The sequence below is a fragment of the Artibeus jamaicensis genome, unplaced genomic scaffold (assembly GCF_021234435.1).
Source record: "Artibeus jamaicensis isolate MK-2021 breed Jamaican fruit bat unplaced genomic scaffold, CSHL_Jam_final contig_464, whole genome shotgun sequence".
Taxonomy (NCBI): Eukaryota; Metazoa; Chordata; class Mammalia; order Chiroptera; family Phyllostomidae; genus Artibeus; species Artibeus jamaicensis.
The window spans coordinates 7,793,392-7,809,148 of record NW_026521842.1 but is presented as its reverse complement, the minus strand read 5'-3'; the positions used below and the strand labels follow the sequence as shown (position 1 = coordinate 7,809,148).

Here is a 15,757-nt window from a genome sequence, read left to right as displayed (position 1 = left end):
CTCCTGCGGGCAGCTGCGTGCGTAGCTGCGGTTTCCCTGGTGCTGCAGGTGTGGCCCCAGATCAGGGGTGCGGGTGATCTGGGCACCTGCATTTTGAGCCAACACTGTTTATAAGTTATAGTGGATGCTCAGATAGTGAGAATGTGAATAGCAAGGGACACCTGTGTGCAGTATGTGCACACACGTATACATACATGTGGTCACACCAACATGTGCGTGCATCCAGGATCCTACTTACACGAGCCATTGTGGAGTTTTTGCCTCTGTGGAGTGGCCACAGAGGCAGATTGGAACTGACACATCAGCCTCTTCAATTCCCACAACACATACATTGGGAGACTGTTTTTTCCTTATGTGAGTCCCTCTTTGTTCAGTTGCATTAATGTTAAAAATAATAGCTAGCAGGAGTGTAGAAGTTGCTACATCTTTATTAGTTAACATCGTCAGGCACTATTTTAACACACGCATGTGCACACTCATGTCTCGACCCACACTCATTTGATCCTCAAACAGCAGCTATGCTTCTGCTGGTCACCAGGAGGCATGGAGACGTGAGGCTCCTGCCTGAAGCCACCTTGGATTTGAACCCGGTGGGCTAGTTCCTGAGTCCATCTGCTAATCACCAGCAACTGCAGGGCACATCAACAACAGAAGTGCCCAACGTGCCCAACAGGCCCCTCAGGCTGCCGATTACCGCAGAAGACCACCCCCGCTGGTGAGGGATTTCCTTCCTGCTCTCGGGGTTCCTGGTAATCAAGGGGGTGGCCAGCAGTGGGCAGCCTGCTGGGGCCTGTGGAGCTGGCCCTGGCCCACCCAGAAGGCCTGGGAAGTGGCAGTGGCAGCTGTGAAGGGCTTGGTGGTGGCTCCACCACCCTCTTCTCCTCGTGGAGTCCCCAGCCACCAGCTTGTGCTCAGCAGGTGGCTATGCACCTACAGGTAAGGCCCTCCCTGGCTCAGGCTGATGCTGGGACCCTCACCATGACACCTGCAGCCCCGGGGGTGTGGTCAGTAGAGGACTGCCTTCCACTCTGAGGAGAGACCCCGGGGAATCGAAAACGGGGGTGCAAGCAGACGCTTGCACATGACGGCTCATAGCCGCACTGTTCCCAGTAGCCAGAAGGTGGACACAACCCACGTGGCCATCGGTGGACGAGAAGGTAAACGGAGCGCGGTCCCTCCGCAGACAGGGGTGAAACGCTGACCCGCTGCAACGCACATGGGCCTGGGAGACCTCGTGCTGAGTGGGAGAAGCCGGACACAAAAGGCCACCTGTTGTGTGTGATTCCATTTACTCGAAGTGTCCAGAGCAGGCCAGTCTGCAGAGACCGGTTCCTGCAGGGGCTGGTGTGGGGCGGAGAGGGGCGTGGGCTTCTTTTTGGGGTGATTTTATTACAGTGTTTTAAATTGACTCTGGTGGTGGCTGCACTCGTTTGTGGATTACTGAATGTCACTGAGCTCTACATTTTTTAAGTCTTATTTTATGTTTGTTTTTATTATTTTTAAAATCTTTATCCAAGGGTATGGGGACAGACAGGGGTGGGGGCGGGGGAGGGAGGGGAGAGAGAGAGAGAAACGCTGATGTGAGAAATGTTGACTGGTTGCCTCCCGCACATGCCCCAACTGGGGGAAGAACCTGCAGCCTAGGTTAGGGCCCTGGCTGGGGATCGAACCCACAGCCTTTTGGTGTGTGGGACAGTGCTCCAGCCAACTGAGCCGCCCTGCCAGGGCTGAACTGTACATTTTAAGTGGATGAATTTACGGCACATGAACTATATCCTAATAAAGACATGTTTTAAAACAGAGTGCACACTGATATCTGTAATTTGAGACCACCTGCTGATGAGAGATGACTTTGGGGGGCCAGGGGCAGTAACAGCTTGTCCCAGCTCCCTGCCGTGGCTCTGCTGGGGGAGTGAGGGGAAGCTACTAACTTCAGTAACTGGGACTTGCCCACATTCATCACCCTTCTGCCTGAACTAGAGAGGTAGTGGGCCTGTGAGTGCTCAAAAATGATGGTCCTGCGTCCCATGGGGGTGGCGCAGAAGCCGATAGCCTGAGGGCTGACCCCGGTTGCTGTAGCTTTCTCTTCTGCGTGTGGCAGGCAGCTTGTTGTGAACACGGCGGCCCTCTGCCTGAGGCCTGGGGGAGTTGAGGCCCCCAGAGGCAGCCCTCAGCCCCCAGTGGGTGGGTCAGGGGATAAAGACCCCAGCTCCCTCGCTTCTCAGTGAGGTGAACTCTGAGGACTGTCAGAGCCCCTGTGGGCTCAGCTCCAGGTGCCGATGTGGTACCAGCTTGGTGACATAGCCACCCCTTTCTCTGCTCCTTCCCTTCTCCTTTCACTTGCTCACTCCTCTACTGCTGTTTTTAGAGACTGCCTCCCAAATACACTGCTTGGGCTCCAGTCCTCGGCTCAGGGTCTGCTTCTGGGGAAAGCCAGACCAAGGCACCGGAAGGACCTAGTTCATTCATTCCGAGGGTCTCTGAGTTTCCGCTCTGAGCCAGCTGCTGGCATAGGTGGCAGTGAGGCTCCGGCTGTGAACGGGACGGACACAGCCTCTGTTCTCCTGGGGCCTAGAGAGGGAGCAGGCACACAGGTGAGCAAATAAACTTATAAATGTAGCTGCTGGGGAGAAACTTTACAGCACAGATATGAAAATAGCAGGATGTGCCAATTCAGGGAGACAGAGAAGGAAGACAGTATTGTGGAGAAGTCACCTAAACGAGATCTGACTTGGGCAGGGGGCAGCTTGTGCGTATGTGTGCATGCGCGTGCACACACACGTGTGTGGTGGGACTTCCCGGTGGAGCACGGTGGGACGAGGGCTGCGTGTTCCGATGCTGCTGCTCATAGTCCCTTGCTTGACCACAGGAAGCTATTTAAGGCTTCTAATCCTGATTCTTCCTCTTGCCATCAGGGTGAAGGCCGTCGGCTGCTGGGGCTGCGGCCTAACTGAGCTCTCTCCTCCTGCCCCAGCCTGCTCCCACACTCCCTTCTCCTTCGAGTGCCCCGTCCCCCGAGTAAACACCTGCCTCACTGGAGCCTCAGCTTCCAGGGAACCGTTGTTCTGCAACAACCTGGAAAGCACCAGCATGGTGCCGGGCACATACTAAGTGTTCTGTGAGAATTTTACGTGATTGTTATCACCTTTAATTTTATCCTTATAGGTGAGACTGATGTGCCTGTAAGACGCGTGGGGGCCAGGACCAAGTATATCCTGTGAAATGTCTGGCTCGTGGTAAAAGTATGATGACTAGCTAGTCCACGTTCATGGGTAGGAATGTTCAATATGTCACTTCTTTCCAACTTGGTCTGTAGGTTCAACATAATCAAAACTCCAACAAGTTTTTCGGTGGCTATTGATAAACTGATCCTAAAGGCTGTATGGGAGGCAAAGGCCTAGAATAGCCAGCACTGTGCTGAGGAAGAACGAAGTCAGGGGGCTGGCGCTCCCCCACTTCGAGACTTACTGTAATGCCACGGTTATCAGGATGGTGTGGTGTCAGTGAAAGAATAAACACGCAGAAATGGGGCAGAACAGAGGGCCCAGTAAAGAGACCCACCCAAAGAGAGTCAAGTGGTCTCTGACGAAGGAGCCAAGGCAGGTCAGCGGAGGAAGCATAGTCTTTTCCCAAGTGTGATGAGTGGCCACTACCTCTCTGGGGAGGAGAAGGAGGGAGATGGTCAGGGTGATGTAGCGGAGGTGACCAGTCCTGGCTGGGAAGGCGGGAGCCTGCAGCCCCATCTGGCCCGGGGCCGGGTGAAGGGTGCTGCCTTCACTGAGGTGAAGGACCGTGTGTGTGTGGGTGACCAGGGCCACTGGCATCATTACAGTGACTGTTACTTCATTGTCTTTCTGTTGCCCGTGGTTTTCCCTCTCTCTGACGTTGTGTGTGTGTTAGTATCTCTCTCCTTGTCTTGGTGGCTGGTCCTCTGTTCCTGTCTCGTGGCTCTGTCCCTTTTACCCCGTTTGGCTGTCTTCAGTTGTCTTCATTCAAATCTATGTGCCTTTCTGTGTCTCTCCCTCTGTCCCAGTCCCAGGTGTGTGCCCGTCTGTGGCCCCATCTCCCTCTGTCCCCTTCCTCTTCCAACAACTATTCATCAGGCTGCACTGTATACCACCATCTTTGCTTACAGTAAAGATACAGTGGTGAGGAAGACAGCACCATCGTGGGGAAGAGTTCTGAGTCCACGGTTCACACCCGTAAGCACAGCCTCTGGTCACTGCTGTGTGGAGAGGGGGTTGGTCTGTATAACAGAAAGGGTTGGAAGGTTTTCTGTGAGTTTGGTGGTGATTGGACTGCAACTGGAAGAGAGAATTTGGAGCTAAACAGGCTAAGAGCATTCCTAGCAGAGCCAACAGCATGTCTGGGGTTCTGAGATTGGGCCGGTGTGGCTGGAGCATGTAGAGGCCAGCCCTGGGCCTTGGTTCTCAATCCTCACAGCACTGGACACTGTAGAAGGTTTGCAGATCGGACTGCATGAGCATACCTGCATTTTATAAAAGTGGCTCCGGGGTAACTTCAGGCCACTTCAGAAGACCAAGTGGGATAGAGCAGGGGTAATGGCAATGGATAGAAGGTGACAAGTTCAAGAGTGGTTTAGAAAGTAGAATTGATCAGACTTGGTGATTGCCTGAAGACCATGTTGCATTATCTGAAAACTGTTTTTAGTTACACGCATGTGTCATATTTTTATCATAATGTTGAGGCAAAGAAAACTCACAGTAGGCTGATTCAAAGATTTCCTCTTAGAGCTATTTTATGGGGAAGGAGACTGGTTAGATAATCATCATTAGACTAGATAGGAAATAATAACGAATATTCGCTTAAAGTCACTAAGCTCTTGACTGGCAGTCAACTGGGTGGGTAAGTAATTTCTGAGAACAGATGTTCAATACCTTTCGGGTTCTTAGGTGGTTGCAAAAGCAGTTAAATCATCAATGCTGATTTCCTTCTAGAAGGCTGTGAATTTCAGAACAAACAGGATCTGTGTTTTGCTGCTTGTTTTGTTTGGTGGACTGAGGATACAGAGAAGAGATCAGACTGCCAGATTTCAGGGTTGGGTGAAGAAAGGGGATATGACCCCTACCCTTCTACCTGCCCAAGGTTTCTGGACACCAGTCCCCCCTAATAGGGCCGCCCATAGTTGATCGGTGGTTTTTAAAACTTTTTATTTTGAAATGATTTTAGATCCCTGCAGGCATTGCAGAAATAGGACAGCGTTTCTGTGTTCTGTTCATCCAGCTTCCCTCAGTGGTAAAGGCTTTCATAACCATAGTTATCAAACCCAGGAAATTGGCGCTTTACAATATTATGAAACACACTACAGGCCGCAATTGGTTTTCACTATTTTTTACATGCAGTCGTGTGTGGTTGTGTTTTGTCCTGGAGTTGGTGTAGTTCTATGTAATTTTATCACATGCATAGATTTGTGTGACCGCTGTCACACTAAGGATGCAGAACACATGCTGTTTGCTTAGAGCCTTTTCACATCACTTTATGACCCTGGTCCCCCAAAGCATTTGCAGTTTAGTTAGATCCTGGTAAGAAAGCAGCAGGCTTAGTTCATTCCATCCTTTCTTCTACGGTTTTATTCTCTGCACCCACACTCTAGTTGCTTCCTGTAAATGGCCATGAATCTTTTTTGCTCTTGTTACCAAATAAAAAAGAGGGTTTTGGCTGCCTGTCACCATAACATCCAAGCTCGTGAGGCAGGTGCTGGTGAAAAAGGAAGGAGGTTTTATCCTGGTACCGGGTGTTCTGGGAGAATGGCGAACTCCCTGTCTCAAAGCCTGTCTCCTCAGCAAGACCAAGACAAAAGCCAGTGCCCAGAGTTTCTGCTCTAATTTAAAGTGCAGTCTTTTGGAGCCCACAGGTGGCTGCTGAGCAGTCATCCAGTAGCTCAGCTTGTTTCAGGTTGCCGCCCGGTTCAAGCTCCCTACAGGGGTCATGGGTGGTTGCTAGGGTTGCAAGATTATGTGCTCCCAGGAGAGATGGCATGAACACACCAGCAAATGCATTTCTAGCTTGGCAAGAGAGTAAGAGAAGCTCCCATCTAGAGGCTGTGGGCCAAGTGGCTGCTAAGGCCACATGGACCATGGACAGAACAGGCAAGTCCACTGTCCGAGTGCAGGTTGAAAGCAAGCCAGCCAATGGCAAGATAAAGAGAGAGAGAGAGCCTCCTTTGTTCCCTAGAGTTTATGTTAGCTCGGGTGTGGGATGGACCAGGGGCTTTCTCAAAAAGACCAATCAGCTTCCCAAACTTGCATGCTTCGGGTCAGTTCTCCTTCCCTTTAATCATTTCTTTCCCCAGGCTAGATTGACAGGCCTCTTTGGTCCTGCACCTCCCCCTGCTGCCATTTTGATTTCTATGGTGCAGGTGCCTGCCTTTTCCCTGCCCAATCTGGTACCAGGAGGGTGGGGAAGGGCTTTTTGCATGCTCAGGGCAGGAACCTCCTCCTGCCGCCACCTTGGCAGGGGGGACGGCTTCCTAGGCGCTGCCAGGCTGTCCACCAGTAACATGTTCCCACTCTGACTCAACAGCGCCGTCGTTCACCTTCTGGACCTCGATTGTCTGCTTCCTTGACCCTAGGTCAAAGCTGAGACCTCCTCCCCTTCCCTCTCTTTTCCAGGAATATCTCTCTTGCCTGTTTTTTTGTTGAGTAGTGAGATGCATGTACCAGGCAGGACTGTTATAGTTGTAAGGGACAGAAACTCATTTCACACTAACCTAAGCAAAAAAGAGAATTTATTGGGTCATATAAGTAGCATGCTGGGGTAGAAGTGGCTTGAAGCTCGACCGGACCCAGGGGCTCAAATAGAGCACTGGGGCTCCATCTTTTTTCCCTACGGACTGAAGTTCTATCAGCCAGGCAGCAGCGGGAGAAATTTTGTGAGTAGGTCTGGCCAGATAAGTCCCAGGAGGCTTCTGATGGGCCTGCCACTGGGCCATGTGCTTGTCCCAGAACTAATCACTGTGCTGGGGCGGGGGGGTGGCACCTTGGTCATCTCCATCTTCAGATTGTTGTGGGGGGAGGTCAAGAGAGATAGACCAGATTCATCTGAAGCATGTGGAATGTGTTCAGCCCAGGAAAAGGTGCTTTTTCAACAGAAAAGGGGAGGAAGGGACCAGTCGAGTTTGTCTCTTTGTAGCAGTGCACAGGTCACTGGTCATCCTATGGCAGGAAAGGGGTCTTCCTTGGGTGGAGGTATAATTCCTCTTTGTTTCTGTTATCTGTCGCTGTAGAACTATTGCAGTACTTAATCATTTTATTTATTTGCACGTAATCCTGCAGTCTGGGCAGGGTGGAGGGGCTGGGACAGCTCGTTTTCATTCTGGGAAGTGAAGGAGCTGGGCTGTGTGTCTGGGGTGCATCCTCAGGGGAGTGAACTCCAGCTTCTAACTGGTTTGCGTTACTTTTCTTTTAGTGGATATCATGGAAATAAAGGAAATCCGCCCGGGGAAGTGCTCCAAGGATTTTGAGCGTGCAAAAGCAGTCCGCCAGAAGGAAGACTGCTGCTTCACCATCCTGTACGGCACCCAGTTCACCCTCAGCACACTCAGTTTGGCAGGTGGGTGCACGTCTGGGTGCATTTCTCCCTCCTTGGTTTCCTTCTTGGGACATTTTCTAGTAGCAGGATGCTGACACCTGCCTTCCCACTGATGTGTGTTTGGGGTCATCATGGTTTTGAATCCTAACCCTGCTCCCTTCCGGCTGCGAACCTTTGGGCAAACGAGTCAACCCCTCTGAACTGCTGTTTGGTCAGCTGGGAAATGGGAGAATTGTAATGCTGGCCTCGGTGCAGTGTTGTCAGAGTTACACTAAGGCTCGTGCTGAGAGCTAGAGGCAGATGACACTTCTGTTCTGCAGAGCCTGGCCTACGCTATTTATTCAGGTTAACAGGTCTGAAGGAACTATCCTGAAATCTGATGTCTCACACGAGTAAGCATGCACATATACACATACATACATGCATACACATGCACACACACCTTCGCCTGTGCGCAAGCATGCGTTTGTGCACACATACACAGACACGTGTATCTGGAGGTGAGATTTCTGGTCATCCATGCTAATCCACCAAAAAGTCAGAAGAAGAGCTGTGAAAAAGCTCAGGCACTTCACTCAGGAGCAGAAGCTTGGAGCGCCCTTCACATCCAGTCCCAGGACTTATCATTGGCTTAGAACTGCAGGCATGGTCACGACTGAAGAGGGAGTGAATAAATACCACTGCAATGGGCCACAGTGACGGACGCTTTGACAGGAGACATTTTATTTAAGGTCACATGCTGTCATCGATTTTATTTGTCTTTCATTTTTTTTTGTGAGGCATCTTTTGAGCGTAGGTTCTGAGCTAGGTCATGCTGGAAGTCCGTGGGGCTCTGAAGATGAATAAGACACAGTTGCTGCCTTTAAGGAGTTCATCGTCTATTTGGGAGACAGATGTGAGGACAGGAGCTGTGATAAGAGCCATAGTCCAAGCATAATGCAGTGTGCTGAGGAGTATCGAGTATCTAATTCCAGGGAAGGCTTTGCAGAGGAGGTGACTTTTAAACTGGGTTTTGAGGCATCGGTACGAGTTGGGAGGAAAGAGCGGAGATGGTCCAGGGAGAAGGCATTGTATATACTAGTGTTTGGATGAGGGAAAAAGCAAGCTGGATATGGGAAACGATGAGTGTATCTGACTGATGGTGCGTAGAGGGTGGCAGAGATGGGGCAGGAGGGAGAGGGGTTCAAGACCGCGAGTCTTCAGAGCTGTGTCCATTTAGCCTCACTTCTTCCTGAGCCTGGCTGCTGTGCTTGGTAGAGAGACCATGAGAACCCAAGCAAGATGTGAAGCCTAGGATACTAGTCTGTCCCACTCCAGGGTTCTGGAGTTCCAGGTCAGGTAGGAAGATGAGCAAGGTTTGGATTCAGATCCCAGTTTCTTTGTTAGTGGCTCTGGGACAGGTATCTTAACCTTCTGAGCCTTGGTTTTCCCCTCACCCGCATGGGAAGAATGAGAGCAGCAATGTTGGCATGGTCCTGTCTGAACTAACAAGCTACCTAGTGGTTGGTTAGACGTTTAATGACTCCACCAGGTGTTTGCATTGCTAGCTCCATTCACTGATGAGAAGATGAGGCACAGAAGGGCTAAGTACCCAGCTGAACGTCACACAGCCTTGAGTGGTGCAGCGGGACTTGGAGATGATGCCAAGCTCTTAACCACCTCTTCCCTTATGGGCACCAGTGTCACTTACTTTCCACCCTCTCTCTGGCCTTGGCTGGAAATGGAAGAAGCTGAGGGCTGCTCAGGATTGTGGTACAAGTTACTCTAGGTCCAGCATCTTACTCATTACCATAGGGTTAAAAGCTAAAACTCTTTTAAAAAAAATAGCCTACTTGTCTCCTCTGCTGTAGGAGGCTCATAATGGGCATGTAGTCTCATCTCAGACAAAAAGCAGGTCTTAGAGTCATGCAGCTATGTAGGGGATGGATGCCTTCTTGGTGCCCTCCTGCAAAACCACACATTGGCACAGGTTTCTCCCTCCCCCATGATCTGAATGGGGCTGGAGAGGTGGGGAGCCAGGGTCTCTACGCTGTAGTCTTCCCAAGGCGTAATTCACTGTTTCTGTTCCTGTTCCTGTTCACCTCGCCAGCTGACTCTAAGGAAGATGCAACCAAGTGGCTCTCCGGCTTGAAAATCTTACACCAAGAAGCAATGAGTGCGTCCACACCCACCATTATTGAGAGGTACTGGCTTCTGCCTGTTATCTGTGTTCACTGATGCCTTCATTTACTCTGCTCCCTTTAGCCAACGTGGGTAAAGGAAAGAAAAATAAGACATTTCATCTTGGAGGCTCATTGAGTGTCCTGTATGTAGTAGGTGCCCAATAGTGGCTGTGGTCTCTCTAATATCTCACAGAAGAGGCTCTCTCGGTATTGAGGCCATGGCCTTGGCCATGGAGTGAGGAGTGCATTGAAACTGAGACAGAAATCTGCCTTGGTGTTGTATTTGAGGGGAGGACCAGAGGCTTCTTTCTTAAAGGATTTGGGAAGGCATTGGCTGACTCATCAAAGGACAGTCAGACGCAAGGTCCAGAATTTTCCACCTGCCACTCTGACAGTCCAGTCAGTGATGTGCATGTCTGGCTGGGATTGGTGTGTGAATTATTGTTCTCCCCCCACCCCCATAAACCAAAGCCCTCCGATGTCCACTACTATTTTACTTACCAGGTCTTTTGGGATTGATGGACATCATCAGAGGGAGTTAACAGTTTAAAGAATGTCAGCCTCTCCGAGCTGAAGGGGCCTCTTGGCTCAGCTGGGGCATTTTGACCACAGGAGGAAACTGCTTTCCAATTTAGAAAGTTGGAAAACTCTTCCAGTTTCCTCTGTCCCTGTCCCATGGAATTCAGACTTGTACTATTTTTTAAATTTATTTTTAGAGAGACAGGAAGGGAGGGAGAAAGAGAGGGAGAAAAACACTGATGTGTGAGAGATACATTGACTGGTTTTCTCTTGCACACCCTCAGCTGGGGACCTGGACCACAACCAGGCAGGTGCCCTGACCAGGAATCGAACCAGCACCCCTTCAGTTTGCAGGCCGGCACTTAGTCCACTGAGTCACTCCGGCCAGGGCCAGACTTTTACTATTTTCTAACTTTCTCTCTCTCTCATCTCCACTGTCTTCCCAGTTGGCTGAGAAAGCAGATTTATTCAGTGGACCAAACCAGAAGAAACAGGTAAGATTCGTTCACATTTTTGTGGTTTTCTCCAGATTGCTGTGGACTCTGCCTTTCATTCTTCCTTGAACTGTTCTAAGGGAGTCGGCTGGATCGTGTTTTGTGCTGTGGAAAGGTCCTCATGAGGTCAGATTTAACCTACAATGAGCTAGACAGCGTCTGGGTGCTGGGGAAGGGTAGTGACAAAATCCTCCTGGGTGGAGCCTCAGTCCCGTGGGAAATTCGAGTCCATCTGCAGAGATGAATTCTCTGTGGCAGAGCACTTGGACCTCGTCGTTTCAGCCCTCACCGCTGAGCCCCTTCTGTGCCCTGGGGAGACTCAGGATCACTGTGGCGCCTGCCCTTGCTTGGTGGCGGGAGAGAGTGGCCACGCAGAAGTAAACCAGGTGAAACAGCGGTGGCCCTAATGGCGGGGCAGACCTGAGACGGCAGCGCGATAACGTGGAATTCAGTGGACTGGCCTGTTTACATAACTGCATCTGGGAGGGGTTCCCTGTCAGCACACACAGGGCTGTGTGCCAGACACTCGTGTGACAAGCGTGGCTGGTCCTTGGCGGCGGCAGTGTAATTTCCTTATGTGTGAGAAATCATTTCCTTCCTGATGGGCAGCAGAGCTGTCCCTGGTCTTTCAGGATCTTTGCGAATAATGCTGCCATGGAGGGCTTTGGGTCTAGATACCTTTTGGTTAACTTGTGTGAGGAGGAGATGAGCAGGGTGACATCCCAGAAGAGGGGTACCAGCTGCACCACGGTGTTTTCTGGTCCAGCATTTTGGAGAGAGGCAGCAGTGCGGGAGGGCTCCCATTTCCCTGCGCCCTGTATCCCTGGGCTCGGGCTTTTGTTAGTGGCTGTGGAGTTTTGCTTACATTTGCGTTTATTTCTGTGTGGGTAAGATTGAAGATCCTCTTGCCGATTTTTTCTTAGGTTCGAGCCAGTTCTTATTAATACGATAATAACTGCTACCATTTCCTGAGCATGCCAGGTTCTGTGCTAAGCATGTTACAATTATTGTCTCTTTGTAGTCTCACCTCAGACCTTTTTTCACTTTGCAAATGTTTTCTTCCCTCCATGAAGCTGTGTCAGTGTCATATATGAGGCGATCAGTAACCTCTATAACCCTCCCTCTTGTTCCTGAAAGTCTTCCCATCTCTAAGGCACTTCCATGTCACGCCAGTGTCCCCTGTCACTCACCAGTCTCAGAGTTTGGGGACCCTTCCACACTCGTTCTCTGCACAGCAACGGCCTGATGTGGACACAGTAACCATGAAGTGCTGAAGAGCTTAGTGATGTTGCCAGGTCAGCCAGCAGTACACTCCACGTCCCTCTGTCTGTCTGTCTGTCTCATTCCCACCCTCCTCCTCGCACCCGGCATTCACTGTGTGGTCCCACATCCTGGGGCCATGCGCAGTGTTAACAGAGGTGGATTGAATGAGGTCCCTGCATTGGAGGATGTAGTGCACACTGGTCTCTTTCAGCCCCAGAGGTGTGCCTCCTGGGAGTGTTTCCTCTCTCAGTGGCTGAGGGGTGACTCATAGTTGAGATTGGCACGGGGTGACCGGTGGAGCCTGCCGGGCCCTCTCTTCATGCCCTGGTTGTACGGAGTTGCCGACTTTGTGCCAAAGTCTGCGTCTCCTACTCCCGTTGTCAGGGAGTGGCTCTCCTGCTCAGCAGGGATTCTTGCAAGTCATTCTTAGAGATCTACCTTTCCATCACCTGGTCCAGAATCTTCAGCAGAGAGGAAGCCTGTTTCTGGACCTTGATCCCTTGTCCCTTGCTTACCGCTCCTCCCAACCTCCTCGCAGTGGGCAGAGCCCTGCCGTCTGTCCACACATGGACTGTCCCACCTTTCCTGTGGTCCTGTGAGGCCCCAGGGGGGTTCTCAAAAGGCACTCGGACCAAGGAGCCAATGTAAGGGCAACTCATTTCTGCCAATTTCCCCTCCTTTCCTGTCAGCCACTACTAACTGGTTTCCTGAAGGAAAACAAAGGAGCAACTGAAGCAAAGGAAAGGCTCAAGACTAGAGGAGGCAGGGCACAGCCCTCGGGCGTTTTCCTTGGCCCGAGCTCCTGCTTTCCTGTTCCACGTCTCTAGAGAAAAATGGCAGCAGCTGGCATTGGTTGAGAACTTGCTTGGCAGTAGCCGTGGTGCTGAGCACTTTACATCCTTATGGAAGGCTGATGGGATGCATGCTCTTGGGCTGGTGAGCAAGGGATCCTTTGATTCATTTCATGAAGACACTGAGGCCAAGAGCAGTTGAGTAACTTGTTTATAGCTCTGGCTGGATAGTTAAGTTGGTTAGCGCATTGAGCATCATCCCAATATGCCAATGTTGTGGGTTCGATCCCCAGTCAGGGCACATACAAGAATCAACCTATGAATGCATACATGAGTGGAACGGCAGTTGATGTTTCTCTCTCCCTGTCTCTCAAATCAGTGAACACAAAATTTAAAAAAAGTAACTTGTCTACAGCAACTCACCTTGTCAGGTGCGGCATCAGGATTTGAGGCTCACCTGTCAGTACTTGACGTTGCCTTTCCTTTATTTATTTTTAATTGTGCTCTCGAAGTCTGGGAAAAGACAAAAACCTTTCCTTCCCCATGCTGACCTAAAAATATTATTTAGCTTGTTTTATTGTGGTAAAATATACATAACATAAAATTTGTCATAGACTTCCTCACTGTTGAAGGTTCTGGACCAGCTTAGAAAGACCTCTCTGAAGGACTGGCAGGAGCCCATCTGAGCCCCTCTGTGAGGTTAAGTGCATTCATTCTGTGCAGCTGTTGCCACCATCTGTCTTCGGAACTCTCTTCATCTGTGAGACTGAAACTCCGTCCCCATTAAACACTCAATCCCCGTTTCCTCCTCCTCCCAGCCTCTGCTGACCTTTATTCCATTTCTGTCTGTGAATTTGACTTTTCTGGTTACCACATATAAGTGGAATCCTACAGTTTTTATCTTTTTCTGACTGGCTTGTTTCACTCAGCATAATGTCCTCAAGGTTTGTTCATGTTGTAGCACGTGTCAGAATTTCTTGGCTTTTTAATGCTGAATAATATTCCTGTGTATGTACAGACCACATTTCATTTATTTGTTCCTCTGTTGGTGGACACTTGGATTACTTCCCCTTGCTGAGTTCCTGCTTCAGATTCGTTTGCGTGTTACCCACAGGTGGAATCACTGGATCAAATGATAAGCTTCAATACTGTTTCCATAGCAACTGCAACCATTTCACATTCCCACCAGCTGTGCACAAGGGTTTCATTTTTTCCCCACTTCTTGTTGACTCTTATTACTTTCTTGCTTTCTAATAGTTGCCCCAATGGGTGTGAAGTAGTATCTTGTTTTGGTTTTGATTTGCATTTTCGTAATGGCTAGTGATGTTGAGCATTTTTCATGGTCTTTTTACCATTTGTATATCTTCTTTTTTTAATTTTAAAAATGATTTTATTTAATTATTTTTAGGGAGAGGGGAAGAGTGGGAGAAAGAGAGGGAGAAAAATATCAGTGGGTGGTTGCCTCTTACATGCCCCCAACTGGGGATCTGGCCTATAACCCAGGCATGTGCCCTGACTGGAAATCAAACCTGTGACCCTTTGGTTCGCAGGCTGCTGCTCAATCCACTGAGTCACACCACCCAGGGCCCATTCGTGTATCTTCTTTGGAGAAGTGTCTATTCAAGTCCTTTGCCCACTGTAAAATTTCACATTATGATTTTGATCCTTATTGAACTTCCAAGCACTGACCCTTGGCTAGGGGACTACACAACCTTTTATTTTCCATTTTTACACTTTCATTTATTGTTTCCTTTGGAAAAAATGCACATGGGTTCTTGTAAAAAAATCTACAGCACAACCAAGTTTATTAGCTAGCACAACCCAGTACCAAATGAAATTTAAGACAACGTGTTTTTCTCAAAGTTTGGAGACAGAAGGGAGGATATGTGGTGTGGAGTGCTTTAGGAAACCTTTAAGGACTAAGGAGGAATTTGATCTGGGAATTTCAGTTTGGGTAGGAATTAGGTATCTAGAGAAGAGCATGAAGTGCCCCTGACACCTTTCTGGGTGTTTATACAGTCTGGTGGTCCTTGTCACTCTCTGCACTATTTCTGTCATTCATCGGTTGGTAGTTTAGGATGTCCTCTAAATTTTCTCAAGTTCCATTGTGTGTCTAAGTTTCTTGTACCTTCATTTTTTTTAATTTAAATTCTTTTTTATTTTTAAATTACAGTTGATATATGATATTAGTTTCAGGTGTACACCCCGGTGATTAGACAGTTATAATCAGACCAGTGATTATAACTTACTCAGAGATCATCCTGATAAATCTCATACCCCTCTGACACCAGACTAGCTCTTACACTATTATTGAGTCTATTGCTCATGCTGTACTTAACATCCCCATGACTGTTCTATAACAAAAAATTTGTACTTCTTATTCCCTTCACCTTTTCCACCCATCCCCCCAACTCTGTCCCACTGGCAACCATCAAAATGTTCTCTGTGTCTGTGAGTCCGTTTCTGTTCTGCTTGGTCATTTATTTTGTTTTTCAGATTCGATTGTTGATGTGTGTTGCCATTTTATTGTTCACATTTTTAATCTTTTTTTCCTTTTTAAAGATGACCTTTAAACCTTTCATGTAATACTGGTTTGGTGGTGAGGAACTTGCTTAGATTTTTTTTTTTTTTGGTCTGGGAAGTTCTTTATATGCCCTTTGATTCTAAATGATAGCTTTGCTAGATAGAATAATCTTGGTTGTAGGTCCTTGCTTTTTATCACGTTAAATATTTCTTGCTAGTCCCTTCTGGCCTGCAGAGATTCTGTTGAGAAATCATCTGACAGTCTTATGGGAGTCCCCTTATATGTAAATAACTGCTTTTTCATTGCTGCTTTTAAGATTCTCTCTTTGTTTTTAACCTTTTGTATTTTAATTAAGTTGTGTCTTGGTGTGGACCTCTTTGGGTTCATCTTGTTTCGAACTCACTGTGCTTCCTGGACTTGTATGTCTATTTCCTTCACCAGGTTAGGGAAGTT

The 15,757-nt window shown here is 48.9% G+C and overlaps 1 protein-coding gene across 1 annotated transcript in view; it reads left to right on the top strand.

The window, feature by feature from the left end:
- The window catches only part of PLCG2 (phospholipase C gamma 2), a 149,127-nt gene that overhangs the window by 44,522 nt on the left and 88,848 nt on the right, over positions 1–15,757 (top strand). The window contains exons 3-5 of the mRNA XM_037142454.2: positions 7,429–7,572; positions 9,641–9,734; positions 10,679–10,726. Of these exons, the coding sequence (XP_036998349.2) occupies positions 7,429–7,572; positions 9,641–9,734; positions 10,679–10,726 (286 nt within the window). The remainder of the gene's footprint in view (positions 1–7,428; positions 7,573–9,640; positions 9,735–10,678; positions 10,727–15,757) is intronic.